Genomic DNA, 27,907 nt, shown 5'->3' with positions numbered 1-27,907 from the left:
AGCCAGAGGGCCTGTGAGGCCACAAGCAACTTTTTATTGAATTCTTGCCACAATCGTTGGAGCACCAATTGCAGACCAATTGCTAAAGGGTCTTATTAATAAAAACTTGGAGCCAGAAATTGGGGTTAAAGCCTGAGACAGATCAGAGGAATAAAGAAAACCACAGGTAGCCTCACCTCACCAACTCTGCAACTTCCTGTCTACCCACAACTATATGCCTTTATGTTCTGTTCTCTCATTTGCTCTCTCAGCCCAGATACATTACTTACTTTCTGTCTAAACAGACCTCCAGACCTCTATGGTCAGTCCTGAGATTAAAGGCATGTATCACAATGCCAGGCTCTGTTTCCCAGTGTATCCTTGAACTCACAGAGAACCAGAAAGATCCCTTCCTCCCAAGTGATAAGATTAAAGGCATGTGCTACCACTGCCTGACTTCTATATAGTGGCTGGCTTTTTCCTGTGATCTCCTGACAAGTTTTATTGGGGGACACAGTTTATTGGGGGGACACAATACATCACCACAGTGGACCCAATGTTCAAGGAATAAAGTATATCATGACAATATGTTGAGTCAGTGATTCATAGTGGATAAAAGAATATAGCAGAACGTCAAAGTTCAGATTCAAACAGGAAACTTGATTTCTTCATTGACATAAAGTTAATCATAAAAAATCAATTCAACAGAATCACTATTTTCATCAGAAAAAGACAGAAGTATTTAGACTCAACCATGGACATAATATATTCACTCAGACATACATTTTGTAGAAGAAAGAATATTCTGTGACTCCTGGAACCCTGGAAGGCAAAACAATTGATAGGCTCTAGTCTACAGAGCATTGTGCCTGGTGTTGTGACTTGGTCAGGCCTACCATGGGCCTATTCTGATCCTTTTCCCTTTCATCTAGTATTGCTTCATCTGGTTTCACATGTTTGTATCATCATAAATGGCTTTCTCAAAAGAAGTTTCTTGGTTCACATTAGTGACTAAATCCAACAAGAGAATTTCATGCCTTGGGACAGGTTCTCTTTGATCTTGGATGAAGTCATACTGCCTTTGGCTGGACAAGATTTAAAAAATGTTTTTCATCAGTCTTGTGATTGTTAATGTGGGGCCTGAGATGCAAAGCCTGAGGGAAGAAATTATTGAATAATTCCACAGAGGAGTGAAGAGTCTTGTCAGGAAAAACTTGAGATGATTCAAGGGATAGCTCCAGTCACCAATAAAATTCTAAACAAACATGCACTCACATATGAGCTATGTATATTCACGCTGGATGCTTGGAGTACACATTATCATGCTCATGAATGTCCAGTTACTTTGTTGATATGCTGTTCTCTTGGATTTTTATCTCTTTCTTTCTACAGATTCCTATTCTTCTGTGCTCCTACAGAAGCAGTGAGTGCTTAGTCAGAATGAATTACCGATTAATTGATAAAGGAAATGTGATGATTACTGGTTTTTTTCCTGCATATGCTGTTTATCCACTCAACAAAACAATTGATTGGCGGATGATTAAATTTAACAGAGATTTTATGGTTGAGTATGTCTTTTTTCCATTTATTCATTATCTAAATTTGGCATTCATATGTCTTGGGGGAAGTATGGATTCCAACATCAGTATTTCCCTCTTCCATTCCTAGATCTCCTCTGTGGTGCTGTCTTCTTAGTGACTCATCTCGGGCTTTCAAGGGGGAAATGCGAGTTTGGGTTTTATTCATTTTCTTTTCTACAGTAGACACTGGGAATATCCTCCATATTCTCAGCTAAGCCCATAACTCCTCAGGATTTGGATGTTTTCAATATTAGCTCTACTGTAGGTGGATTAGATAATAGAAGGATGATAGAGTATTTGATGGGACTCTAGAAGTCTAGCTGTGCTCCTGTGAGAAGAAATGAATGCCACTGAAGTTAGTGATCAGCGATTTTGTTGTGTGTGAGTGACAAGTGTTATCTGATTTTGCTGCTGAAGATTTGAGAGCAGACATGTCAGAATTAGACACTGGGACCAACTTTCTGCTTTAGAAATGCCTTCATCTATCTCAGATTCTTTTATCTGACTTCTAATAATTGTATTATCTGACAAATTAGATGCTTACCTGTTATTTCCAAGAAAATGCAATGTATACTTCTTCATTATTATGAATCTGTTTCCATGTGCTCCTTAATGTGATGAGACCTTGGAATACTGCTTTTAGTTATTCTCAAACATACAAGATTAAAACACAGTGTCAGACAAGTCTAACTGAGTATCTTAGGTCCTGCTAAAGATAAACAATCGTGTGTTAGGGTTTAGAAGAAGTCAAGGATGTTCTACCCAAGCTGACATGCTCATAGCTGTGGGTAATCACACAATAAGTGTCTGAAAATGAGAAGTGCAGCTTGCTCTCAAGTCTGAACTCAACAAAGGCAACATGGAAATACATATTCAAGAGTTAGGTTGGAGGCAATGGGTGGAAAATCACCTAAAATAAACATAGGACTGAAGATGAATAATTGTCAGTATGGCAATACTGTGTCTGCTGAAATGTGGCTGTGGAGAGCAGTGAGAGAGAAAATGTTTAAGTGGGGAATGTCATTTTACATGAAGAATGTTGTAATAGGTTAATTCTTAATTTGATACAATGAAGACACAGGGAAATTTTTAAAAGATAAAATATTCTGTGGAAGAGTCTACTGGCTCCAGGGATCATTTCTTACTTCAAGTTAGGTTAAGAAGCTGTATGGTCTACCAGACATTTGACCTTATGCAGGAAGGAGATTTGTCTGCTTTACTGCAGATGGTGTCCCTGTTCCTCCCTGTTCCTCATCTTCTTCTCTGTTCTCCAATCTCAGCAGCTCAGACAACACTGTGAATCAGCTTAAGTCCCTCTTCAGCTTATACAGCAGCAACCCCATGCCTGCAATGGGACTGTAATAATGAGAGTTTTCTGTGGCTGGGTTGTCTAATATGTAAGTGAAGAGAATGCTGTGTAAATTTGATTTTATATCTTATGATATATAAAAATAAAACTAAAGTATATTTGCAATTATAAAAGCTATAAAAACCAACATGTTTGATTAGACAACACATTTTCATTGCTTTGCATAGAGAGTGAGGCACATGCAACTATACACACTGCAAGGATCACAATTGTTTTCATGCTTTTGATAAACTTTTTACACAGGTGTGGGAAAGTATGTATGTAATTAGAAAAGCGTATTGTTCTGTCCTTCTCCAGTTAAATTTCCTCATGTTCCAATGGTAGCACTATAAGTATATTTATCTTCATTGTCATAACTACAAAAGATCATGAGTTGTGCGGCCAGCATTATTTTTCTATTTCTCTAGTTTTTGTGTGGACTAATTTTCTAACTGGATTTTACTTTCTTGTTGAAAGATGGTAAGTAAAAATTTGATAGGTACAGAATAATGTCTAATAGATACAAAACATGTCTACCATCTGATTGAAGCAGATTAATCTACATAAGCACATGTTGATGCACACTATAGAATCTTTTGTGCATGGTGGTTAATTTCCCTGCAAAGCAATAATGACAGACAGTTTCTTTCACTGTGTATGGGAATGCTTTTCCTTAATACTAACTCAGAAATACAGCTGACTTAGTATGTCCAAGCTGCATTGTATCAGTTATGTGTGCGTTTTTGTATCAATAACTTGAAACAATTCATGTACTAGATGAATATGAAAAGTCAGATTTTAAGATTTTTTCTAATATACTATGGATATTCACCATTTTTCAGTCTTTTTCAAATTGAAGGACATAAATATCTAATTACAGATTATTTGAAAATATTTTAGACTGTAAGGTTTATTTTAAATATTTACAATATATCATCCCGAAGGTGTAAAAAACAAGAACTTTTCATTGTACAAAGTCTATTTATCTTTTTATTAAGGAATTTTTAATATATTTTGCATATCAACCACAGATTCCCCCTCTCTTCCCTCCACCCGCACTTTCAGCCTTCCACCTCTCTCCCTAGCCCCCAAATCCTCCTCCAACAAGGTAAGGCCTCCCATAGGGAGTCAGCAGAGCCTGGTGTAGGCAGTAGAAGCATGTCCTTCCCCCTCCCTTTGAATCAAGGCTGTGCAAGTTGTCCCACCATAGGTAGTATGCTCCAAAAAGGCAGCTCATGTGCCAAGGATGGATCCTGATCCTATTGCCAAGGGGCCTGTTAAGCAGATCAAGCTACACAACCGTCTCACTTATGCAGAGGGCTTACTCCGGTACCATGGAGGCTTCACAGCTGTTGGTCTGAGGTTCATGAGTTCCCACTAGTTTTGTTTGTTTATCTCTGTCCCTATCATGATCTTGATGCACCTTGCTCATAGAATTCCACTTTTCTCTCTCTTTGAATGGTCTCCTGGAGCTTGGCCTGGTGCTTGGCTCTGGATCTCGGCATCTACTTACATCAGCTACTGGATGAAGGCTCTATGATGACAGTTAGGGTATTCACTGTCTGTTTATCTTTTATTTTTGTTCACCTTTGATCATGAATCCCTAACAGGGGGAAAAGCATGTTAATTATATTACAGCATTTTCCTTCCATAATAATTCAGACTTTCAATGATTGTGTTTTTGCTGAAAAATAAAAAGATTAGGTGAATATCAAGTTGTACACTGAGTTACCTTCATCCATTTTATTCAGGAGAGTAAATATTTATTGAATCTCTTTTGCTATAGAGTGCAAGTTATGTGAGGCTGGAAACACTTAGCAACCCACACAGTAAGTTGATCGTTTTCTGCTTTTCCTACTGATCAGTCTATGAATTCTCACACCATTGTCATACTTCTTAAAATATTAATATTTATTAATTATCAAAACTATGTTTTTCAGTAATGGCATACCCTTTCTGTTTAATCCTCAATTATTTGTACTGATTTCTGTAAGCTTTGAATTCCCATAGTTCTCAGTAATATTATACAAGCTCATAAAAATTTAAGCAAATTTTGAATATATTTATCATCATGACATCAATATCTATTTATGGGATAGAGGATGATAATTCATCATATGTAAAAATGTACAATGATTAAATTATGAAGTTTAATATGTCCTCCTTTCAACTTTAATCATAATAATTATACCTTTTCTGGCAAACCATGAACCATGTGCTATCCAAACCAAGTATGTTGCTGGATATTGTGGTGGTGCACACCTATAATCTGAACATTTGTTTGGCACAGAGAGATTTTCAAGGCAGGCTTGTACTATATAGAAAGTTTAAGAAAACCCAAAGAAACATTTATATATTTAACAATAGCATTCTTTTAGAAAAATCTTTCTTGATACTCTTAAGTAGAAGTAATACTTTGTAAGTAGACCAAATAAAACAAAACAGTTTGTGAATACCTTTAAATAAAAATTTATATTTAATAATTGTGGGGGAGGATATAAAATCCTATGTAGTTGCCCACAGTGTATTTGTATCTTGGTTTCCATGAGAACAAAATGCCAAGCTCCACATCTGTGTGCTCACAGTAGAACAGAGAAACATTCTCCCATTGTTTTTGCATCGATGTATACATAATGCATAGAAACCTAAAGGAGTCCTTATTTACATCATCTGAGCTCTATAGAATTTTTAAAGCTTTTAAACAAATATGTTTCGTGTTGAAACTGTCTTCTCAAGATTTTGAGCATCATAGCCCATTGGTTTGTATAAAATAAAGTTTCTGGGCCAGAATGCCCATATTTTGAAGGCATTTTGAAACTATTGTTTCATGTGGGTGTGTTATTGAAGGCTGCTATATGCATAGTGGACAAGCAGTAATTTCTCTAAACTCATCAGCTATCTAGAGGTTTAGAAATGCACTAGGTGTGTTCAATATAAAGATGGAGTTGACTTATGATGTTCTTTGACTATTTATGTTTTTTGTTCTGTATTACTTGTTTGTTGCTGAAATTGGGGAATTGAAGTCACTCACCATCTCTGTTTTGGGGTTGATCTGTGCTTTTGAATGTAATACTGTTTCATTAAGGAATTTGGGGACTCCTATGTTTAATGTGTACATGATTAGAACTGTAACGCCCTGTTGCTAGATTTTTTTCTTTAATGAGTAAAAAATATGCGTCACTATTTCTTCTGAGTAGGATTTGTTTGATGCCTTAGTTGTCACACCTTAAGAGTTATGCATGCTAACTTTTTACTTGCATTTGCTTGGGATCCTTTTTCCATCGTTTAACTCTAATTGAGGTCTATCATGGTTGTGAATTGTGTTTTTGGAGACAGAAAAATCCTGGGTATTCTTTTCTGATTCAATCTATTTGTGTTGTCCATGAGATCATAAATATTAAGAGTTATTATTGGATGATATGTATTAATTCCTTTCATTTGTTGTTGTTGTTTTTAATTGTTCTATTAGAAGTGTATTATTCAGTGTTCTGGAATTGTTCATTGTTCCCAGCCATCTCGGATATATTTAGCCTTTTCTTCAGATCTAACTATTCCTTCCTGTTTCCTTTGCAGAACTGGTTTAGTGGTAATAATTTCCTTCAACCTCTTTTGTCATGAAAAATCTACCTTTCCCTCTTACTATGAGTGGCAGTTTTGCTTTTTATATTAGTCTGCTGGAGCATTGGTGCTGATTTCATGACTTGTAAAACAACCATCCCTTCTGGCTTTCTATCTTCTACTGAAAATCTGCTGCTATTCTGATGGGTCTCCCTTTAATTGTGATTTCATCTTTTTCATTTGCAGCTTTCTGCATCCTTCTGTGGCTCTGTATACTAACTGTCACTACTATTTTATTACGTTGTAAAGCTTTTTTGTGGTCCTCTACAATTGGTGTTCTGCAAAATCAAATAGATGCAACATATGCCTATTGAACATTGCAATTAAAGGTAAAGAATACACATTCTTCCTTGCAGTTCATAGAACGTTCTGCAAAATAGACCACATATTACAGTAAAAGTAAGTCTCTGAAATACAGAAAAATAAAATCACATCCTGAATTCTATCAGTCCTCCATGGACTGGAACAGGATAGAAACAACAAAAGAAAAGAGTGAAATAATAAATTTATGGAAGTTAAGTTATGTAAAACTGAATCAATCTCAATTGAAGGAAGAAATAAAAAAGGAACTTGTAAAATTCTAAGAGTTGAGTGAAAATTGAATCACTAGAAACCAAAACCTGTGGGAAAAGGGAAAATGGTCATAAGAGGAAAGTTTTGGGCACTGTGAACCCATATCAGAAATTTTGAGATATCACAAATTAATAACTTGATGAGACACCTGAAAGACTTGAAAATATAAGAACAAATCACAGTTCATAAAGGCAAGAGGGAAGAAATCACCAAAATCAGGTCAGAAATTAATGACCTACAAATGGAAAAATCAACACAAAGAATGAATGAAACTAGAGATAAAAGGCTGACAAAACTTGAGCCAATTAACAAAAACATAAGCAATCAAAATTAATAAACTTTATAATAACTATATTATTTTATATTTTATAATAATTATAATGCTATTGTAATAATAACCACAATAATACAATTAGTGATGGAAGGAAGACATTATAACAGACACTGAGGATATTTGGAGAACTGTAAAGAGACATTTAAAAACATATATGTTCCTCTGAATTGGGTAAGATTTAAGAAATGGGTAAATTTCCAGATACACATATTTTCTACCAACATTAAATCAAGATGATATTATTAAGTTAAATAGACCCATAACATCCAGTGTGATCAAAACATTAATTGATCAGATGGAGTCAGTGCAAAATTGTACAAAGCTTTCAAAGAAGATCTTACACTAATATATCAAAAAAGGAGAAGAAGGAACATACACTTTATGAAGGTAGTATTACTCTGATTTCAAAAATATATAAAGACCCTACCAAAAAAATGGAAAATTAATAGGTTAATGTCTGAAGAACATAGACACAAATCAAATGCTTGAAAACTAAGTTCCAGAACACACCAAAATGGTTATATGGCATAATCTTGTTTTCTCATCCAAGACATGTTAGGCTGTTTGAACATCCCTAAATTAATTAATCTAAGACATCATATGAACAGACTAAAGTAAAGGAAAAGTTGATGAGCTGATTAAATGGATGAAAGGCCTCTGATAAAATCCAACACCATTTCATGATAAAAGTCCAGGAGAAAAGAGGGATACAACGAATGTACCTTAGTACTATAAAAGCAACATATAATAAACCCACAGCCATCATCAACAGATATAAAAAATAACTGAATATGTTTCAATAAACTTCTGAAAAAGACAAGGATGTCCATCCTCACCACTTCTGTTTAACATAGAACTTGTATGCCTACCAAGAGAAATAAGGGAAATGATAGAATCAGAGAGGTTACAGATAGGAAAAGAATCAAAGCATCTTTACTTGCAGATGATGTAGTGAAATACAAAAAAAGATCCCGAAGACTGTCTCAGAAATCTATACACTTGATATAGACATTCGGTAGCACAGCAGGATACAAAAGCCTCACAGAAGATGTGATGGACAAATGCTAAACATACTGAGAAAGAAGTCAAGAAACCAATCCCTCTAAAAATAACTCCCCAAATAAAGTATCAGTGGATAAGAGTAACCAAGGGGGTGAAAGACAGATGTAATAAAATCTTTAAGACAATGAAAGATTTAAAATAGATTCTGTTGTGTGGTATTCACTAGAGAAGTCTTCTCAGACTCAGGTTTAAGCCAAATGAAGTCTTTATTAGCTGGACAGGACTGCACCAGTTGTTTGGGATCACAGTGTAGCCCAAAGTCTTCTCCTGGTGAGCTGTTAAGCACAAAAACCATATTCTCCATTGACACACTTCAGTCAACAAGAACAGTTAGTCAGAAGCAGAACTACAGGAGCAAAAAAGCAAGATGAGTATGTTTTGAGACTATCTCGGAACTATGTGGGTTTGACATATTACATCTTTGTTTTAGTTTTGGTAGGTGGTGCTGTCTACATGCTGAGATTTACAGTCTGAAAGGTACTTCCATGATGGAGTCAGTTGTTTTTAGGTCTGGGGCCCTGTTACAATATCAGATGATGAAAGACCTATTAAACTCATAGATTGGTAACATTAATTATTGTGAAATACCCATCCTACCAAAACCAATCTCCAGATTCAAGGAAACCCTCATCAAAATTTCCAGTGTCAGTTATCACAGAAATTGAAGAATAATTTTAATTTTACTGTGGAAACACAAAAAGACTAAATATAGACAAAAACAATCCTGACCAATAACAACACTGCAGAAGGAGTCGTAACCCCAGATTTCATGTTATTATTAGAGCTACACCTATAAAAACAGAGTGGGCATGGCATAAAAACTGACTTATTGACCAACGGAATAGAATTGAGAATACATAAAAACATATAAATCCACACTCATACAGTCACCTGATTTTTGTCAAAGAGAGAACACTACTATTGGTCAAAATATGGAAATTTTTTTAAGAAGTGCCAGCCATAATGAATCACTACTGAGTAGGATAAGGAAAATTTATTCCTGTATTTCCACCTATGCAAACTCAAATTTCATGTATCGGTGACATCAACATAAGACCCAACGATTACAGAGTATTACTATTGCTCTTGTTTACCGTCAGAAACTTAATGGTAAGGCCCCATTTCTGAAGAAAACATATTTGAGTCAATGAATATAGAAAAATCAAACTGGAGAGGAACAGGAAGCTGGAACATTGCTGGCTAGCTTTCATAATGCTAAAAGCTGCTATGCACACTCCTAAAAACAAAGGAGGACACAGGACCACAGATCTGGGGAAAAGGGAAACTTATTCACTGCTGGTGGGATGGAAAACTGGTGCAACAATTGAGTTTCTACTTTGGTAACTCTTCCTTCACATAACATCTCCTCAATTCAACTATTTGGGGATTCTTGTTACTGGGTGTTACAACTGTGTTAGGGACTCTGATATGATTCTTTGATTGAGGAAGAGTTTGAAAAGCACTTCCTTTTCTGCAGGTGTTCACTGGTCTAGGTACCTTCTAACTCAACTCCAAAGACTTTTTGAGATTACTGGAAAACCATTGTCAAGTCCTGTTTTGTTTCCTGTGACTTTTACTTCTACAAAAGTGAACAAAAGATGTCTAGATGTGTTTCCCATTTTTATGTTCATTTTTTTGACATGTTTTGAGTTGATTTTTACCGTGGGATGAGAAACTAGGGATAAACTTCAACTTTGTTATGGTCTAGTTGCCCCACAATCACATGGAAGAAAGTACTTGGTCTAGTTGACATAGTTGACATTTCTTGCTCTTCTTCTTCTTCTTCTTCTTCTTCTTCTTCTTCTTCTTCTTCTTCTTCTTCTTCTTCTTCTCCTCCTCCTCCTCCTCCTCCTCCTCCTCCTCCTCCTCCTCCTCCTCCTCTTCCTCCTCCTCCTCCTCCTCCTCCTCTTCCTCCTCTTCCTCCACTCCTCCTCCTCCTCCCTCTTCTTCTTCATTTTTTTTTTTGAGACAGGGTTTCTCTCTGTAGTTTTGTTGCCTGTCCTGGATCTCACTCTGTAGACCAGACTGGCCTAGAACTCACAGAGATCTGCCTGGCTCTGTCTCCCTAGTGCTGGGATTAATGGCATGTGCCACTGCTTCCCAGCAATTCTTGCACTGCCATGATGAAGCACAATATTCTAAGTATGTGGGTGGCACTTTATGCTTTAATTTGTCCTACTGATCTATGGGTAATATCATTTGAATATATTATCCTTCTGGTTTCTTGCCCTTTCTGCTTGGATTACCATTTCCATGCTTTTGCTGTAAGATTGTCTTTCATTGGTGGTGGGGTCGATATTTTTGTTAGAAGGTGGCATTGGTGTAGATGCACATTTGTGCCAGTGTACATACACAAGTATGTTCCAGAATGTGGGTGACAGCATCAACCTATGTTGTATTCCTTGTGGACCCAGCCACATTCTAGGGACATAGTCTCACACTGTCATAGAGTTTACTGAAATGGCTAAACAAATATGAGAGCAAGATTTAGGGATCCACCCGACCCATAGCTCCAAAACTGGAACTGAAAGTATTCACTACTGTGCTCTGAGTGAAACATGAGGGATCAAACTCACGTCCTCATTCTGGAATGGCAAGCCCTTTCCCTAGTGAGCTCTCTCCCAAGCCCTGTGTTCATACTGTTAGACAAAAAGTGTGATACACATTTACTATTTTATATTCCTAACTGACTTGCATATAATTTTATTTATCCTGTTCTAGTATTTCTTCCAAATATCGCTGCCTTTCCATAATTATGCACTGATTCATATCATAACTATCTCAGTAGTTAGTTTTTATGGGTTTAAATTGTTACTAAACAGCCAGGGTTCCTCTGAATCATTCTGTACACACAGATGCCAGACCTGCTCTATTGTCTCATGAGTTTAAGAAGTTACTCATCTCCTTTTCTACAGAGCATACCAAAATGAAGAAAATAGCATTGCATATTCATGAATCACTAAAAGTATGTCAAAAGTATGGGAATGAACTTTGGCACACAAATCAAAGAATGATTTACAAAACACAACCCCAATGAAACAAAACTTTATGACTCATATTTTTCACGTGAAATGCCATAATATTCCCCCATGTGTGTGGACATTTGGTCATTACAGAGTGTAAGTTATTTTTCTTTCCTAGTGACTAATATTAAGAGAATGAGTAAATAGATCAGAAGTTAACACTCTGGCATTCCAACTGTGAGGACTGAGTTTACATCTGCATATTGTAAATGGGGAATAGGGAATTACAGTGAATTTGTGTAAACCTGTTGCTCTTTTGTTGAAATGAGCCACAGAGGCAGGAGAATTGCTGTCATCACATGAGCTACAAAAAAACATAGTATTAAATAAGGTGCATGATGATGATGTCCATATCAAGTTGTTTTTAGTCTAGCATCCATTTGTGTACACACACCACACAGAGTAATAAGTACACATATTACACAAACACTCATATAATAATGAACTGTTATAGAAATGTCAAGTGTTGTTCAGACATGTTGAATAACCTGATGTTCTTGAATTAAGCAGTGTCCTAGTAACTGGCAGCTTGACAAAGAAACATTTATTTCTTGTAGTTGAGCAGATTGCAAGTTGAATAGCAGAATATTTGAAGATCTCATCCTAATTTTTGGTCAGAATTTATCACAGGAACAAAGCAACTACATTAATCCCTCTTGGAGCTCAAGTTATTGAGAGCCTGGGGTACTACAACATCCTAAAGAAATGAAACAAAGCGCCATTTTAGTCATATGAAAACAATACAGTAGAAGCTTCTTAAAACACACATACATACAAATAAAAGGGGAGTCACAGTCACAACTAGACATTTCTTAACACAAAATGAAACTTATAGATCTGGGAATAGGTTAATTGAATTGTTGGCCAAATGTGCCCTATGGAAATGCCCAAACACCCCAGCTACTGCCAAGGCTATTGGTTGCTCTAAACAAGATTCTGAAAGGTGTACAATGGTATCTCAGAGTTATTTTGATTTGCATTTCCCTGAAGACTAAGGATGCTGAGCAGTTCCTTCAATATCTTTCAGCCATTTGTGATTCTTCTGTTGAGAATTCTCTGTTTAGCTCTGTAGCTCATTTTTAGTTCGATTGTTCAGTATTTTGATGTCTAGTTTCTTGAATTCTTTATATATTTTGGAGTTCAGCCCTCTGTCAGATGTGGGATTGGTGAAGACCTTTTCCCATTCTGTAGGATATCATGTTTGTCTTATTGACCATGTCCTTTGCCCTATGAAAGCTTTTTGGTTTCAAGAGGTCCCATTTACTAATGTTGCTCTCAGTGTCTGTGCTACTGACGTTACATTTAGGAAGTGGTCTAGCGTGCCAATACATTCAAGATTACTTCCTACTTTTTCTTCTATCATTAAGTTCAGTATAGCTGGATTTATGTTGAGGTATTTCATCCACTTGGACTTGAGTTTTGTGCACGGTGATAGATAAGGATCTATTTGCAATCTTCTACATGTTGACATCCAGTTATAATGGCATCATTTGTTGAAGATAATTTCTTATATCCATTGTACAGTTTTGGCTTTTTGTCAAAAATCAGGTGTTCATAGGTGTGCAGATTAATATCAGGGTCTTCAATTCCATTCGATTGGTCCACATGTCAGATTTTATGCCAATATCAAGATGTTTTTATTACTATAGCTCTACAGTAGAGCTTGAGGTCAGGGATGGTGATGCCTCCAGAGGTTGCTTTATTGTACAGGATTCTTTAAGCTATTCTGGGTTTTTTGTTTTTCCATATGAAGTTGAGTGTTGTTCTTTCCAGGTCTGTGAAGAATTGTGTTGGGATTTTGATGGGGACTGCACTGAATCTGTAGATTGCTTTTGGTAAGATTGCCATTTTTACTATGTTATTCCTACCTATCCATGAGCATGGGAGATCTTTCCATTTTTTGACATCTTCTTCAATTTCTTTCTTCAGAGACTTAAAGTCCTTGTCTTACAGTTCCTTCACTTGCTCAGTAAGTGTTACCCAAGGTACTTTTTATTACCTGTGGCTATTGTAAAGGGTGATGTTTCTCTGATTTCTTACTCAGTCCATTTATCATTTGTATATAGGAGGGCTACTGATTTTTGAGTCAATCTTGTATCCTGCCACATTACTAAAGGTGTTTATGAGATGTAGGAGTTCCCTGGTAAGATATTTTTTCATCACTTATGTATACTATCATATCATCTGCAAATAGTGAAAGTTTGACTCCTTCCTTTCCGATTTGTATCCCCTTGATCTCCTTTTCTTGTCTTATTGCTCTAGCTAGAACTTCAAGTACTATATTAAATAAATATGAGGAGAGTGGACAGCCTTGCCTTGTTCCTGATTTTAGTGGAATCGCTTTGAGTTTCTCTCCATTTAATTTGATATTGGCTGTCGGTTTGCTGAGAATTGCCCTCATTATGTTTAGGTATGTTTTTTGTATTCTTGATCTCCCCAGGACCTTTATGATGAAGGGGTGTTGGATTTTGTCAAAGGGTTTTTCAGTATCTAATGAGATGATCATGTGTATTTTTTTCTTTCAGTTTGTTTATATCGTGTATTTCATTGACAGATTTTCATATGTTGAACCATCCTTGCATCCCTGGAATGAAGCCTACATGGTCATGGTGGATTATTTTTTTAATATATTCTTGAATTGAGTTTGCCAATATTTTAAAAAATTAGTATTTTTGCATCAATGTTCATGAGGGAGATTGGTATGTAATTCTCTTGCTTTGTTGTGTCTTTATTTGTTTTGGGTATCAGGGTAACTGTAGCCTCACAAAAAGAATTTGGTAACATTCCTTCTTTTTCTATTGTGTGGAAAAATTTGAAGAATATTAGCATTAGCTCTTCTTTAAAATTCTGGTAGAATTCAGCACTGAAACTATCTGGTCCTGGCCTCTTTTTGATTGGACGACTTTTAATGACCATTTCTATTTCCTTAGGGGTTATTAGTCTATTTAAATTGTTTATCGGGTCTTGATTTAACTTTGGTATGTGGTACTTATCCAGAAAATTGTCCATTTCTTTTATATTTTCCAATTTTGTGAAGTACAGGTTTTTGAAGTGACCTGATGATTCTCTGGATTTCTTTGTTGTCTGTTGTTATGTCTCCCTTTTCATTTCTGATTTTGTTAATTTGGGTGTTCTTTCTCTCTCTGACTCAAAAGGTTTGGATAAAGACTAGTCTGTCTTGATTTTCTCAAACAACCAGCTCTTTGCTTTGTTGATTCTTTGTATTGTTCTCTTTGTTTCTATTTTATTGATTTGGCCCTCAATTTTATTATTTGCTAGCATTTATTCCTCCTGGGTGAATTTGCTTCTTTTTGTTCTGGAACTTTCACATGTGCTGTTAAGTTGCTAGTGTGAGATTTCTCCATCTTCTTACTTGTGGGCATTTAGTGCTATGAATTTTCCTCTTAGCACTTCTTTTGTAGTGTCCCATAAGTTGGGCTATGTTGTACATTCATTTAAGTTGAATTCTAGAGTATCTTTAATTTCTTTCTTTATTTCTTCCTTGTCCCAGTGGTGATTCACTTGGGCATAATTCAGTTTCCATGTTATTGTAGGCTTTGTGTAATTTTTGTTTTTGAAATCTAACTTTAAGGCATGGTGGTCAGATAAAATACAGGAGGTTATTCCAATTTTTTTATCTGTTGAGATTTTCTTTTTGTCCAAGCATGTGGTCAATTTTAGAGAAGTTTCCATAGGGTTCTGAGAAGAAGGTATATTCTTTTTTCTTAGGGTGGAATGTTCTGTAGATAACTATTAAGTCTATTTGAGTCATAACATCTCTTAATTCACTCATTTCTCTGTCAAGTTTCTGTCTGGCAGACCTGTCCTTTGGTGAGAGTAGGGTGTTGAAGTCTCTCACTACTAATGTGTGGGATTTGATGTATGATTTAAACTTTATTCATGTTTCTTTTACGAATGTGGGTGCTCTTGTATTTGGGGCATAAATGTTCAGATGAACTTTCATAATAAATAAATAAATTTGGGGCATAAATGAAACTTCATCTTGGTGTAATTTTCTTGTGATAAATATGTAATGTCCTTACTGATCTCTTTTGACTGATTTTAGTTTAAAGTCTATTTTGTTAGATATTAGGATAAGTACACCAGCTTGCTTCTTAAGTCCATTTGATTGGACAGTCTTTTCCCAGGCTTTTACTCTGAGTTAATGTCTGTCATTAAAGTTGAGATGTGTTTCTTGTATGCAGAAAGATGGATCCTGGTTTTGTATTCATTCCGCTAGCCTGTGTCTTTTTATAGCTGAATTGAGTCCATTGACATTAAGGAATATTAATGACCAGTGATTTTTAATTCCTTTTTTTTTTACAATACAATTCAGCTCTACATATCAGCCATGGATTCCCTTGTTCTCCCCCCTCCGGCCCCCCTCACCTTCCCCCCAGCCCGCTCCCCATTCCCATCTCCTCCAGGGCAAAGCCTTCCCCGCGGACTGAGATCAACCTGGTAGACTCAGTCCAGGTAGGTCCAGTCCCCTCCTCCCAGGCCGAGCCGAGAGATCCTGCATAGGCCCCAGGTTTCAAACAGCCGACTCATGCAATGAGCACAGGACCCGGTCCCACTGCCTGGATGCCTCCCAAACAGATCAAGCCAATCGACTGTCTCACCCATTCAGAGGGCCTGATCCAGTTGGTGACCTCAGCCATTGGTTCATAATTCATGTGTTTCCATTCGTTTGGCTATTTGTCCCTGTGTTTTATCCAACCTTGGTCTCAACAATTCTCGCTCATATAAACCCTCCTCATTCTCGTTAATTGGACTCCCAGAGATCTACCCGGGGCCTAGCCATGGATCTCTGCATCCAGATTCCTCAGTAGTTGGATGAGGTTTCTAGCATAACAATTAGGGTGTTTGGCCATCCCATCACCAGAGTAAGTCAATTCGGGCTGTATCTCGACCATTGCCAGCAGTCTGTTGTGGGGGTATCTTTGTGGATTTCTGTGGGCCTCTCTAGCACTTTGCTTCTTCCTATTCTCACATGGTCTTCATTTATCATGGTCTTTTATTCCTTGTTCTCCCTCTCTGTTGTTGATCCAGCTGGGATCTCCCGTTCCCCCAAGCTCTCTTTCCCTTGACCCTCGCCCTTTACTACCCCCACTCATGTCCAAGCTGTTCACGTAGATCTCATTCCATTTCTCTGTCATTGGGCAATCCCCGTGTCTTTCTTGGGATCCTGTTTTCCAGGTAGCCTCCCTGGTGATGTGAGTAGCAGTCCAGTCATCCTTGTTCCACATCTAATATCCTCCTATGAGTGAGTACATACCATGTTTGTCTTTCTGAGTCTGGGTTACCTCACTCAGGATGATTTTTTCTAGATTCATCCATTTGCCTGCAAACCTCATGATGTCATTGTTTTTCTCTGCTGAGTAGTATTCCATTGTGTATATGTACCACATTTTATTTATCCATTCTTCAGTTGAAGGGCATCTAGGTTGTTTCCATGTTCTGGCTATTACAAACAATGCTGATATGAACATAGCTGAACAAGTGCTCTTGTGGTGTGGTTGAGCATTCCTTGGGTATATGCCCAAGAGTGGTATAGCTGGATCTTGGGGGAGATGGATTCCCAATTTTCTGAGAAATCGCCATATTGATTTCCAAAGTGGTTGTACAAGCTTGCATTCCCACCAGCAGTGGAGGAGAGTTCTCTCTACTCCACATCCTCTCCAGCATAAGGTGTCTTCAGTGTTTTTGATCTTAGCTATTCTGACAGGCCTAAGGTGGTATCTCAGAGTTGTTTTGATTTGCATTTCCCTGATGATTAGGCATGTTGAGCAATTCCTTAAATGTCTTTCAGCCATTGAGTTTCCTCTGTTGAGAATTCCCTGTTGAGTTCTATAGCCCATTTCTTAATTGGACTGTTGGGCATTTTGATGTCTAATTTCTTGAGTTCCTTATATATTCTGGATATCAGTCCTCTGTCAGATGTGGGGTTGGTGAAGATCTTTTCCCATTCTGTAGGCTGTTGCTTTGCCTTCTTGACCGTATCCTTTGCTCTACAAAAGCTTCTCAGTTTCAAGAGGTCCCATTGATTGATTGTTTCTCTCAGTGTCTGTGCTACTGGTGTTCTATTTAGGAAGTGGTCTCCTATGCCAATGCGATCAAAACTACTTCCTACTTTCTCTTCTAGCAGGTTCAGAATAGCTGGATTTATGTTGAGGTCCTTGATCCACTTGGACTTAAGTTTTGTGCATGGTGATAGATATGGATCTATTTGCAGCCTTCTAATATTGATATCCATTTTTGCCAGCCCCATTTGTTGAAGATGCTTCTTTTTTCCATTGTGCACTTTTGGCTTCTTTGTCAAAAATTATATGTTCATAGGTGTGCAGATTAATGTCAGGGTCTTCAATTCGATTCCATTGGTCCACATGTTCGTTTTTGTGCCAGTACCAAGCTGTTTATATTACTGTAGCTCTATAGTAGAGCTTGAGGTCAGGGATCATGATTCCTGTTATTTTTTGTGGTAGTATTGTGTGTTTCCCTTTTTTTGGTATTTGTTAGTGTGTGATTATCTATTACCTATGTTTTCATGTGTGTATCTACCTTCTTTAGTTTGGATTTTTCCTTCTAGTGCTTTTTGTAAAGATGGATGTGTGAATAGGTGTTGTTTAAATCTGGTTTAATTATGGAATATTTTGTTTCATATGTCTATGGAGGGGTAGGAGGGCTTTTAGGTTACAGGATCTGGTAGGGAATGGTGGTAGTCCAACCTGTCTGCAAAAGACTTGCCTGCAGGCCTGTTACTGGGGCTGCAATGGGTGGTGGTGTGTGGGTGCAGTGTTGTGCCTCTAGACTCAAAGCCTACAGGCTGGGCTGTGAGGACAAAGACTTATCTTTTAGTCCAATTGGTGCTGGCAGACTCTGTCTCAGGGCTACAAAGTATTCTTAAGGGCGGGCCCCAAGATCAGTAGTAGATCAGCAAAAATTAAAAGCTCAATGGTGTTTTTCTGAGGTTAATTTTTTTCAACCTTATATGTCTTTTGTGTGCATATTAGAGTTTCTGACTTTTTTATAGTCATTCAGTCATCTTACTAGACCGTGAGATGTTTTAGAAAGGCAAAGTAACACAGATTCACAGAGTTAAACAACTGCAACACAAACCAAAGTAAAATACCTTAATATATTACTCTACAACATTTCCCCATTTTTATCTAAATAAAAGAAAGGTTTTAACTTTAACTTAGTATAACTAAATACAACAAAAAGTTATCAAGTAAGAATTATGTTTACACTCACTCATAACAGGATACTAGATGTGGAACAAGGATGACTGGACTGCTACTCACATCACCAGGCAGGCTACCTGAAAAACAGGACCCCAAGAAAGACACAGGGATCGCCCAATGACAGAGAAATGGAATGAGATCTACATGAACAGCCTGGACATGAGTGGGGTTAGTGAAGGGCGAGGGTCGAGGGAAAGAGAGCTTGGGTGAGTGGGAGATCCCAGCTGGATCAACAACAGAGAGGGAGAACAAGGAATAGGAGACCATGGTAAATGAAGACCACATGAGAATAGGAAGAAACAAAGTGCTAGAGAGGCCCACAGAAATCCACAAAGATACCCCCACAACAGACTGCTGGCAATGGTCGAGAGACAGTCCGAACTGACCTACTCTGGTGATGGGATGGCCAAACACCCTAATTGTCGTGCTAGAAACCTCATCCAACTACTGAGGGATCTGGATGCAGAGATCCATGACTAGGCCCCAGGTGGATCTCTGGGAGTCCAATTAACGAGAATGAGGAGGGTTTATATGAGCGAGAATTGTTGAGACCAAGGTCGGATAAAGCACAGAGACAAATAGCCAAACAAACGGAAACACATGAAATATGAACCAATGGCTGAGGGGTCACCAACTGGATCAGGCCCTCTGAGTGGGTGAGACAGTTGATTGGCCTGATCTGTTTGGGAGGCATCCAGGCAGTGGGACCGGGTCCTGTGCTCACTGCATGAGTCGGCTGTTTGAAACCTGGGGCCTATGCAGGGTCCCTTGGCTCGGCCTGGGAGGAGGGGACTGGACCTACCTGGACTGAGTCCACCAGGTTGATCTCAGTCTGTGGGGAAGGCTTTGCCCTGGAGGAGATGGGAATGGGGGGCGGGCTGGGGGGAAGGTGAGGGAGGGGAGGGGGGAGAACAAGGGAATCTGTGGCTGATATGTAGAACTGAATTGTATTGCAAAATAAAAATTTAAAAAAAAAAAGAATTATGTTTACAATATTCAGTCCATTTACATTTAGCAAATTCAGTGAAAGCACTCCACCATCCATCCATCTTAGTGACTCCAAAGATTTACACATAATCTACTTTCTATCATAACTAAGGAAAACTGCAACTATAACTATCTAGTCTTCAACTCCATCAAAGACCCCTGATAGACATAATATTATTTAAGGAAACCAAAGTGCATTGCAAACAGCTTCCAAACAGCCTAGACATGACAGAGACATCTTACTGTCCGGACAGTCACCCAAAATTCTTCTGCAACACTGGAGCATCCATCTTCAGCCTACAGGCCTAGAGACAGGCAGACTTTTCAGTGAAGCAGAAAATTTGAAGGACCGAGTTTCTGACATTTTGTTTTTATGGTTTCTGTGTATTAAAACATGTCTGTGCCTCTGCCTCCCTATGTGTTCTTTTTTCTTTAGCACTTATTTTTCTGTTTGTTTGTTTTGTATGATATGGATTGTTTATTTTTATTTTAACTTATTATTTTTAGATGCCTGCTTGGTTTATAATGAGAGAGAAAAGGTGTGGACTTCTGTAGGAAGGATGTGGGGAGACCTGGGAGGAGTTATTCGGGGGGCAGGGGACTGTAATTAGAATATACTGTATGAAAAAAATCTATTTTCAATACTAGAAAAAGAAACAACACTCCCATATCAAATTCTAGCAAATGCTGGGAAGATACTTAAACATGGACTTTTGGAAACAGAATATTTCAAACTGTAAAACCCACTGCCCTAAACTTACACACATACCACGTGTTGTGTGGTGTGAGTCTTCATCCTAAACATTGTTCTACTGTCTCTGCAGGTTTAAGTTGAGGAACTACCAATGTATTTTGGCCATGATGTTTGCCATTGAGGAGATCAACAGCAATCCCTATTTTTTACCAAATATGTCACTGGGATTCATTATCCAGAATGTCCCTGAGGGTCAAAGATACACTCTGGCCAACCTTATAGGTACATTTTCAGGCCCTGGTTATGCCATCACTAACTACAGATGTGCAAGAGAGGGCATGTCAGCTGCTGTACTTACAGGACCATCATGGGCAATATCAGAATACATAGGGACACTGCTGGATCTTTACAAATATCCACAGGTGAGAGAGGGTGCTGGGATAGGACATGATGTCAGCTCTACTTGGTGACATTTTAGGTGGCTGTGGGGAAAACAAGAAAACTTAAATCACTCTGAATGGGTAGCGAAATGATGCAGACAGGTGGTGATGCATCTATATTTTTCTAGCTTAGAATGGAGAGAAGGGAAAGGGTGGAGTAGTGACAGCACACTATTGAACCTCTGAATATTTTCTGGACTTTTTGGAAAACCAATAGGAAGGCAGGTTTGACCTTCAATGCAGTATTGTCCTACATGCTTCAAACCATTGCTGTAGAATGGAGTTGATTTTCACGACCATGTTCTTCTTTCTGATTGTTTCTCTCTACAGCTTACTTTTGGGCCTTTCGATAGTACCCTCAGTGAACAAAGAAAGTTTTCTTCCCTGTACCAAGTGGCCCCCAAGGACACATCTCTGAAACTTGGCATTGTATCACTGATGCTTCATTTCCACTGGAACTGGGTTGGGCTGTTCATCATAGATGATGACAAAGGTGCCCAGATTCTGTCAGATTTGAGAAGTGAGATGGAGAAAAATGGAGTCTGCATAGCATTTGTGGAAATGATCCTAGCCATCAGGGGTTCATTTCTGACCACATCCTGGAAAAATCAGGTGCAGATCCTGGAACCATCAGCAAATGTGATTATTATTTATGGGGACACTGATTCCCTATTAAGCTTAATAGTAAATATTAAGAAGATATTACTCACATGGAAAGTCTGGGTCCTGAACTCACACTGGGATCATACCCAATTTGATAACTATTTGCTGTTAGATTCATTGCATGGGGCCCTTATTTTTTCACACCATAAGGAGGAGATCATTAATTTTACAGATTTTATTCACACAGCCGATCCTTTCAAATACCCACAAGACACTTATCTTCATGTATTGTGGCACTCATTCTTCAACTGCTCATTTTTGAGGAAAGATTGTAAAATTGTGGATAACTGTCTTCCTAATGCCTCCTTGGGATCCTTGCCAGGGAACATATTTGACATGATCATGAGTGAAGAGAGTTACAATGTGTACAATGCAGTGTATGCTGTGGCCCACAGTGTGCATGAAATGATGCTCAATCAAGTACAATTTCAGTCTCATGGAAAAGAGAAAGAGATGAAATTCTTCCCCTGGCAGGTAATGCTACTGTTGTGTATTATAACATCAACAATATCAAACACCTAGAATTATAAATGTAATCAAACTAAACAATATGTATTTTAGATTATTTTGTGAAAAATCTACAAGAGAGACTGTGCAAGGAGGAGACTGTTTTAAGTCCTTATGTAGTTGTATTGCAAAGGTTCATACAATGTTTCCAGTGAAAATTTGCAACATAAAAAGTCCATTTATCCCAGAGATTTCACACAACAGAAAAGTCAGAGACAGAGATGGTATCAATGGATATGAAAATTTCTAACATGCTTATTTTATGTAAATTATCACTCATAAAATCATTCATTTTACATAGTGAATCTCTAACTTTTTTCAAAACTTAGTTGCATATGACTGTATTTTCAACAAAGGGGAAGTTTTCTCTATGCACACCCTGAGTGCTTGGTTCTAAGTTTCTAGTGGAACTGATTCGAATGTTTTAGAAGCACAATAATGCTTCCATTATCCTAGGGTATTATTTGTTTGATGTGATTGGTACCTATATTAAAGGTGCTTTTCACAATAGGGACTAAAATCAATAAGAGATGTTTCCTGATTCTTCCTCTGTTGTACTTCTCTGGAGATTATGTAAGATAACAGCATGCATCTCTTTTAGCTTCACCCTTTCTTAAGGAAAACACAACTAATCAATCATGCTGGAGACCTTGTGGTTCTGGATCAGAAAAGGCAATCACATGTAGAATATGACATTCTCAATTTTTGGAATTTCCCAAAAGGTCTTGGGATAAAAGCAAAAGTAGGAACATTTTCTCCAAATGCTCCAGAGGGCCAGAGATTGTCCTTATCTTATCACATGATACAGTGGGCCACAGGGTTAACAGAGGTGGGTTTCCTCTTCCTTCAGTATTTTGACCTGTATGTAAATTTCAAAAACTCTGTTTCTGTGTGTCATGACCCTTCACTGCACACAGGGCCCATTTATTGATACATAATGACCACCAATATAAAGAATTGTCTTCATACCTCATTTTGCTGGATGAACTATTTATTTTCCAGTCTGCTCATTTATTTAATGTCATAATGTATCTGTTTCATGGTTATTTCTCTCATTGTCATGAGTCTTTTGACAGATTTATTTTGATCCCATCTTGGAAGGTTTCAGTCAGTGATCAGTTGGTCTTTTCCTTTTGACCCCTGTCAATGTAGAAAAACATTATTTGAATGTGTAGATGTATTAGTTGTTTATTTTGTTGTTGCAAAAAAAACTACCTAATGAAAAATATAGGATCATTTTTCTTGGCTCACAGTTTGAGGGTATATTCAGTCACTTCAGGAAGCCATGCTTTTAGGGTGTAGAGGTAGCTATTCACATTGCATCAACAGGATGCAGAGACAGCTGAATGCTACTCTTATCGTCCTGTCTTCCATTACATTCATTCAGGGACCAGGGCCAATAACTCCAGGCCACCTACTTTAGAGAGGATTTTTGACCACAAGTAACATAATCTGGAAAAACTTTTTTAATAATCCTCATTTATTTGTTTCCATAGTGGTTCTAAGATCTATGAAGTTCACAAGATGAACCATTACTATGGAAGACTAATGTTTATGCCTTCGTATCCAGGAGTCAAGAGAAAGTAGATTTTTAGTCTCACCAAGACATGCTACCAATGACCTGAATTTTTACCTCTATACTTTGCCTCATTATCTTTCAACAATTTTCCAGCAAAGTTGTGTTATTAAGGCCAAGTACTGACCACATGGACCTTTGAATGACTCATTCTATTAGTAGAAACAATTCAACTATCTGTATTTAAAGACAATAGAAACAAATTAACAATTCCATATTTGAAAACACTCTGCTATTACATATTCCATAAAACCTGAATATTTGCGACCATTCATTTTATTTTTCTTAGATTCCTCAGTCTGTATGCAGTGAAAGCTGTGATGCTGGATTCAGAAAAACTCACCAGGAGGGCAAAGCTGCCTGTTGCTTTGACTGTACCCCTTGCCCAGAGAATGAAATTTCCAATGAGACAGGTAAATGCCAATCACTTCATAGATAGATAGATAGATAGATAGATAGATAGATAGATAGACAGACAGACAGATAGATAGATAGATAGATAGATAGATAGATAGATAGATAGATAGATAGGAAAAAATCTAAATCCATTGCATGTGAGTATAATTGTGTCATTATGTGGAATAAGAAGATAAATCATACACAGATTTATCTTGCTAACACTTTTATGAATAATTATGGTTTTTTATTCCTGGAATATTTTAATTGAATAAACACTATTTAGAAAATACTTGTGGACTTACATTATTTACCTCTATAATAGGAACTCTTTAAATTTTATTTTTTATAATTGTAATCCTTTCACACTATATATGTACATAGATCTAGTTCTTTTAGCAAATATATTGAGTTTGACAAGATGGAACACCTCATCATTACCTTGAATGTGTATGACTTATACACACTGGACATGTACAAGGTTCATACACTTGTTCCATTTGCACAAAAGAGGAGCACTTCACCCACCATAGGCAAATTCCATAGGGCTACATGTTAATAGCTGGACTTTAAAAGATAATGAAGGCCAAGGATGAGAATAGCATACAGTATCAGATAGGTGAAAATTCAATATGCTACTTACTCAAAAACTGTAGGGTAATCTAAATCTATTCCATAAAGGAACATGTTTAATACTTATGAAGTAATTTGCATAGCTTGCATATTACATGCCTTTCTTTAAAAAGAGATGGAGTTCTGCATATGAAGCTTTTATTATGACCTAGGACATTAAGAGCAAAATAAATACTCCAAATACAGAAGAGAAGGAGTAACAGTGGAGGAGAGAGACATGAAAGTACAGTGTAAAAGTATAACTTCAGAAGCTATTGATGTGGGCTTGAGAGATGGCTCCAATGTTCAGAGCACTGGCTACTCTTCCAAGGATCCAGGTTCAGGTTCCAGGGCACAAATGGTGGCTCACAGTCTACTGTAACTCCAGTTATGCCCTATACTGGTCGCTTCAGGGCCGGGATGCTCATGGTTTCTAGACCTGTAGAAGACACACACACATGAATTAAAAATAGATTTATTTATTTTCAAATAAATGAAATGAGCATAGCTATTTAAGAAGAAATGGAAGAAAAACAAGTGTATTTTCAAAGAGATTTAATGCTTCTAAAAGTTGAATTAATTCTTTAATTCATTAACAATATCAACAAAAGTAAAAATAAAGTCTATACAACAGGACTGAGGCACATAAGAACTCACAGGGACTGTGGTAGCAAGTTCAGGGCCTGACCAGGGTAAATCCAGGTGGGATCAAAACATACAGATGAAGAAGTGGACATGAGCTCCCACTCCTTACCAAGACCATTTCTGCAATAGATGCCCACTTGTAAAGGAATACTAAGTTTTCCAAATGAACTATCTCTGAGTATAGTAATAACCCTTAAGGATAGGACTGTTGCCCAGGAGTAGATGGCCAACATGAAATGACCTCAGATGTATCTTTGTATCATTTGCTTTCTTTGGCCTCAGTTTTGTTTGTTTTCTTTTTATTGGACTTTTCCTTTAAAGTGTATTTTGCAACTTCATGTTTTATAGTTTGAGTGTGTGTGTGTGTGTGAGAGAGAGAGAGAGAGAGAGAGACAGACAGACAGACAGACAGACAGACAGACACAGAGACAGACAGACAGACAAAGACAGAGAGAGACAGAGAGACAGAGAATCAGAGAGACAGACAGAGACAGAAAGACAGAGAGGAAGAGACAGAGAAAAAGAGAGAGAGAGATCTTAATTGTTTGGCTTGGTTTTCTTGGGTTTCATTTCACTTTAAAGAGAAAGAAACTCTGGACTTGTGTGTTCATGGAGGTCAGGAGGATCTGGGAGAAATAGACGAGGAAAAAATCAAGATCAGAATGTATTATATAGCGAGTATGAATGGAAATGTAATGATATAAAGACAGTTAAATATATATTGAAAACAAAAAGGTATATAGAAATATGTAATGAAATATGAGAGAAAAATCCATAGCATGCAATAATCAAAGAAAATTGATAAGATGTCAGGAACCAAGTGTTCAAATACTATTCCATTGATACTTTAGAATATATGAGCAGTTCTTATTTATTCATTACATAGATAGTGTTGTACAGAATTATGAGAACAGTCTCACTCGTGAAGTGCTTCAAGGCCTTAATAATTTAAAAATACTAATTCACTCAGGATCATTCAAAGAATGAGGAAATAGAGAACACCATGGACTTTATGAATATAGGTACATTTGGGATACATATAAAAGAATATCACTGTAAGAATAGGATATCAAAGCACATTCTCTCTATCACATTGAATTCCCATGTCCTCTTAAGTATGGAGATGTATTGATGAAGAGGCAATTTCAGAGTCAAATTTGGTTCATGCAATGTATATCAATGCTCTAACGACTTATAAAGCAGATACCACAGTGTCACTAAGGTGAGGATACATATGAGTAACAACAGAGAAATCACTGGCGCTGTTTAATTTCTGTCAGCATGAAGCAGAAGGCAAGTGTTTAATCCTTTCTATATTTGTATTTGATAACATTTCAATGATCTGGAGCAGAGAAGAAAGTGGCTTAGGATAAAAGGGAAAACCTGAGTATGCACTCATGATCACCTGCATTTCTGCCAGATGTGGACCAGTGTGTAAAGTGTCCAAAAACTCACTATGCAAATACAAAGAAGAGCTACTGCCTACAGAAAAGTGTGACATTTCTGGCCTATGATGACCCGTTGGGGAAGACTCTCACCTTCATGTCCCTGGGCTTCTCCTCACTCACAGTTGTTGTTCTTGGGGTGTTTCTGAAGCACAGAGACACTCCCATTGTCAAGGCCAATAACCGAGATCTCAGTTACATCCTGCTCATCACTCTGACCCTCTGTTTTCTCTGTCCCTTGCTTTACATTGGCCATCCTAGCAGAGTCACCTGTATCCTGCAGCAGAACATATTTGGACTTCTGTTCACTGTGACTCTTTCCACTGTGCTGGCCAAAACTCTCACTGTACTTATAGCCTTCAAGATCACTGCTCCAGGAAGAATGAGGAGGTGGCTACTGATAGCAAGGGCCCCTAATTTCATCATTCCCATCTGCACCCTGCTGCAAGTTGTTCTTTCTGGAATCTGGCTGGCAACCTCTCCTCCATTTATTGACAAAGATGTTCATTCAGAACATGGGCACATCATCATCACTTGCAACAAAGGCTCAGCTATTGCCTTCTACTGCATCCTGGGATACCTGGGAACACTGGCTCTAGGGAGTTACCTTATGGCTTTTTTGTCCAGGAATCTGCCTGACACATTCAATGAAGCCAAGTTCCTGGCTTTCAGCATGCTGGTGTTCTGCAGTGTCTGGGTCAGCTTCCTCCCTGTCTACCACAGCACCAAGGGGAAGGTCATGGTGGCTATGGAAGTCCTTTCTATCTTGGCTTCCAATGCATCACTCTTAGGTATCATCTTTGCCCCCAAGTGCTACATCATATTATTAAGACCAGAAAGGAACTCACTTCATCACATTAGGAAGAAAACATATGCTAGGAGGAAATACCTTGAAACCTAGCTACCGTGTTTTTTAAATTAAAGAGTTTTGAATCATGATTGTCCTTCACTATCTGAACACTCACATATGAAGTTATAATTTGGTATTTGATCCTGTTACTTCTTTAGGTGATCATATTAGACTGCATTAATTCTGTATCCATCTTTTTGTCACATTGAAATACAAGCGGCATGTTGAGTCCTCCTCTTGCATTCACTATTGCTTTTGTGTTTTGGTTTCATTTGGTGATGAAATCTAAATTTGTGAATTCTTCCACTTGGATCATTCACGTATTTTATTA

General features: G+C 37.6%; 1 protein-coding gene across 1 annotated transcript; it reads left to right on the top strand.

Moving 5' to 3' along the window:
• The first annotated feature begins 1,332 nt into the window (after positions 1-1,332).
• On the top strand, positions 1,333-27,627 carry LOC131902627 (vomeronasal type-2 receptor 116-like). Its single transcript, XM_059253635.1, has 6 exons — positions 1,333-1,547; positions 20,573-20,864; positions 21,213-22,019; positions 22,654-22,881; positions 23,918-24,041; positions 26,702-27,627. The coding sequence occupies exons 1-6, from the start codon at positions 1,333-1,335 to the stop codon at positions 27,625-27,627; spliced, it is 2,592 nt and encodes an 863-aa protein (XP_059109618.1).
• Positions 27,628-27,907: the final 280 nt, after the last annotated feature.

Source organism: Peromyscus eremicus, chromosome 1 (genome assembly GCF_949786415.1).
Source record: "Peromyscus eremicus chromosome 1, PerEre_H2_v1, whole genome shotgun sequence".
NCBI lineage: Eukaryota > Metazoa > Chordata > Mammalia > Rodentia > Cricetidae > Peromyscus > Peromyscus eremicus.
The sequence above is the reverse complement of the archived record's forward strand: the minus strand, read 5'-3'. Positions and strand labels throughout refer to the sequence as shown.